Source organism: Adelges cooleyi, unplaced genomic scaffold (assembly GCF_023614345.1).
Source record: "Adelges cooleyi isolate 19-005CV unplaced genomic scaffold, UGA_ACOO_1.1 ACOO_flye_CR_arks_rails_tigmint_CR_PRNA_651, whole genome shotgun sequence".
Taxonomy (NCBI): domain Eukaryota; kingdom Metazoa; phylum Arthropoda; class Insecta; order Hemiptera; family Adelgidae; genus Adelges; species Adelges cooleyi.
Window position 1 is genome coordinate 782,119 of NW_026096352.1, and position 3,873 is coordinate 785,991.

Sequence of the window (3,873 nt, forward strand, 5' to 3'; positions counted from 1 at the left end):
TGACTCTGGCCAGTAATCGACGGTTAAAGAAATCTCGAGTTTATCGACATCAATGTTTTTGGTTGCAGTGTCGCATAAACGTGGTGTAACACGTTGGAAAGAATCGATGACGGAGAAAGACACGACACTGATGCGTCCATTTAGAAACAAACATACTTATCCCGTGTTAGACGTTTGCAAAAATGTGTCCAATGCACCTAGATATTACAATGGTGTCTTTTTGGGACCATTCCGATCTACGGATGTCAAAATGGAAGACGATTACGCTCCACTTAAGTAATTACAGTACCTCATATGTAGAATTTGTTTTATTATGTTTGGCCCCTTAGAAATTTTAAAAATCAATTAAAATAGTGGTAATAATTTTTCACTGGCCCGTGTTAATGTTTCCAGTCTTTCTACGCTAATTAATATGATTTATTTCTCTATTTTATAGGCCACGTACAACATATATATTTGTCGCTGTAATCATGTACGACAACCGTAAAAATCTCTTTCCCGATCACGGACTATTAATTAACATGGACTATGACACTGTTATGGGAGTTTTCGCTTTTGAAAATGAACATATTTGGAACCCGGTCAAGCATGTCGCGGGTTCTGGCAATCGTAATTTTCATATATGGTCTAGTAAGTTTCAAACTTTAAGGTTTTATCCACTAAACTATAGTATACTATAAATGGAACGCGTATTCAGATTGAAATATGTCCCCACCTGGGAAGCAGCCATTCCGTATACCAATTTTTTATCTCTGTTGTCTCAATTTTGGTCTCTGAACATGGAGGTCAGACGAACTCAGAAAGTACTTACTAATAATAATACTTCAGTATATTACTAATTATACACCAAAAACGCTAAATAAGGCTCTAAAAGGAGAAGTATCTACCTCTTCTGGAAGAAAATATCTACTAGGTAGTAGGTATATATATTTTGTTTAAGACTGTTTAGTAAAAATGTTTATCCTAAAGACTACCCAAAAATCATGTAGAACTTTTCCGTTTGACCACAGAAAAATATTATTGTGTCATAGTTAAAAACTAGATTTTTGTCACTTACATTTTATCTTAGTTAATAATTGTATTCTGTGGTCAGCAGCTCTCCGCGTTCCGTATATATTTATAGTACATTGAGTTTAATTGAAATCTATATGTAGTTCACCTATATGTACAGGGTGTCTGAAAAAGAACGGTGGGGTTTCAAACGGCTGTAGGTCGTGAAGTATTGGACCTACAGCGCTCTGGCAGGGCTTCAATGAAAGAGGGAGTTGTCAAGTTTCCAACAACTGCCACTAGATGTTTCAATGAAGGCTGGCGACACAAACGGGAACGTGAAGAGACATCTTGTGGCGGTCATTGGAAACTTGACAACTTTCTATTTTGCTGAAGCCCTACCGGAGCGCTGTAGGTCCAATACTTCACCACCTACAGCCGTTTGATATCCCGCCGTTCTTTTCGAGACACCTTTTATATATATTTTAGGTTTCACAGTGTTTTTTTTAAATTTTAAATCGCAGATTACGTCGAAAGACCGATACTGCATCCCGATCGCAACGACGACCGACGCATTAACGTACAACACTTTTCCATCGTGTCTTACTATTTACCGTGGATTTATCACGTGGTCAAAACCGATACGATAGATCTGATGGTGGGCGACACGGACGAAGAAGAGTCTACCACCATGGACAGTTCGACGACAGACCGATCGTTTGAGATCACCACGCCGATAACCGACTTGCCCGACACATACTACGACAGTGACGGAGCCTTCTACGGCGTTGAGTTCAACGTTAACCCTTGCGGGAAAGCCGTCGGAAAAGCCCACCGGCGGTTACCGTCGGCTTTGTGCACTGCTGCCATGTGTTGCTTTACCCTGTGTGCCCCCTTGTTGTCCGCTCTTAATTGGTTTTAACGAAGTATGCTCGTGAAATTGAAAAAAAAACAAAAATTCTATAATATAACAAACGTATAAAATTTCATAATAACCATAATGTTTGATAACTCTGTGTTCAATGATTGACAATATTCTAACCGTTTAATCGGGTAAACGAGCAACTATAATTTATACATCATTGCGACTACTTGCACATAAGTCAGACAAACTGAAAGGCCATTAAAAGTTTATAAAAACGATGGCCAAGCACTATGTTGAGCTCTAAAAATCAAAAAGAAACAATTGAATTTCTTCAAAATTTTGTGGTTTTTTTTAACTCTAAAATCAAGTCGGTTATACTGATATTTATTTTATATACAATTTTTTTTGCTTTAAAACTTTTAGCCAACTTTGATTAGCCTTATTTTAAGGATAACGTTTCAAGTAACACTTGTATGCACATTTAAATCATTCACTAGAGAATCAACACATGAATTTTTACTTTTACTCAGAATTTTCCTAAACCTGGTTGCTACAATAATTGTTGTTTTTTCACAGTTGGCATTTTTCTGTCGTACGCGTCGTACTTCACACTGTCATTTTATGATAACATATTGACTATTAATAGTGCAGAGATTTTTTCGAAAATGAAAACCTATGTTATTTTAAAACCGTCGGAACATAAAGATATTTTTGAAAATATATTTAAATCTAAAATACACTAAAATGTGCAGTGACGCCTTCCAGCTTCCGCGATGCAAGCCAGTGTACTCGCCAATTTCAGGTGCATGTTTAGTTGCATTTTCAACACGGCGCGGCGCCAACAATCAAATTAATTTGCCATTATTATTATATTTATTTTGATTGCATTATCCGTGATGTTTTTTGGCTGTTGGTAGGGTTATTCGCCGTATTGACTGACTTGTACACTGGCTTATGAATTTACAATTTAACAATATTATAAACGTTTCAGTTGTCTCTCACAGCCGGTACCTTTCACAACCGAGTGACATATTATAATATATTTTAAAATCTCTTCTAAACGGAAAATCGTGCAAAACTGTTGTAAAAAACGCACAGGTTCGCGATCGAGTGGGCGGCACCAAGAACGATAGATTATCGTTTTATTAAATACCTCTGCACATAATAACAATAATATAATATAACACACAATACTGTACAAAAACTCGGTCTATCATAAAGCGTATATATTATATTATATAGGTATATACTTAAGCCGGTTAGTGTCCGTATGGATATATACATAATAATATCTAAAACGGTCAGCGACGGCAGCGAGACGATGATTTATGTATATATTTTTTATTTTTTACCTCTTCCTCCTTCTCGTCTTTCTCCGTCTTGGGTAAAACAAACACACACTCAGGCGAGTGATTAATAATTATTATTTATTATGACCACCAATCCGGTTAGGGTATATATATATATATATATATATACACCAATGTTCCACGCATGTGTGTGTGTGTGCAAAGTGATGGAACGATCCAAGATATATACACAGAGGATCGATAGAAGAAGAAGAAGAGTCATAATAAAAAAAATGCCCGGCGGTTAGTCGGTCTGTCCGTGTAGGTACTGTCATCGGGTGGACATAACAAAATGTATATAAAATATATATATATATGAGTTGTGTGCACTTAGGCATACTCTTAGGTATATACAGCAGAGATAATATGCCCGGCGGCGGTGGTCGCATCGTCCGCGCCTTTCCTCGCGGGCGGTGAACAATAACAGGGTGGGTGGATGCAAGAAGAACAACGGACGGCCGATGAAGACCTATACTGCTGCCCGTGTACACAGAATAATATAATAATATACTACACATATTATTAAGATCGGTGTACCTTGTATATATATATTTACACTGAGTCTACACTCTACGACGTATTAATAATATAAGAATACCTACTACCGAAAGATGGTCACAACGACCACGCATTGTTGTACTGTCTCACCGTTCGCTATATTATTGTAAT

At 37.1% G+C, this 3,873-nt stretch overlaps 1 protein-coding gene across 1 annotated transcript; it reads left to right on the top strand.

Moving 5' to 3' along the window:
- Nucleotides 1-1,912, top strand: LOC126844709 (uncharacterized). Its single transcript, XM_050583088.1, has 3 exons — nucleotides 1-276; nucleotides 437-630; nucleotides 1,515-1,912. The coding sequence occupies exons 1-3, from the start codon at nucleotides 53-55 to the stop codon at nucleotides 1,910-1,912; spliced, it is 816 nt and encodes a 271-aa protein (XP_050439045.1). The 5' UTR covers nucleotides 1-52.
- Nucleotides 1,913-3,873: the final 1,961 nt, after the last annotated feature.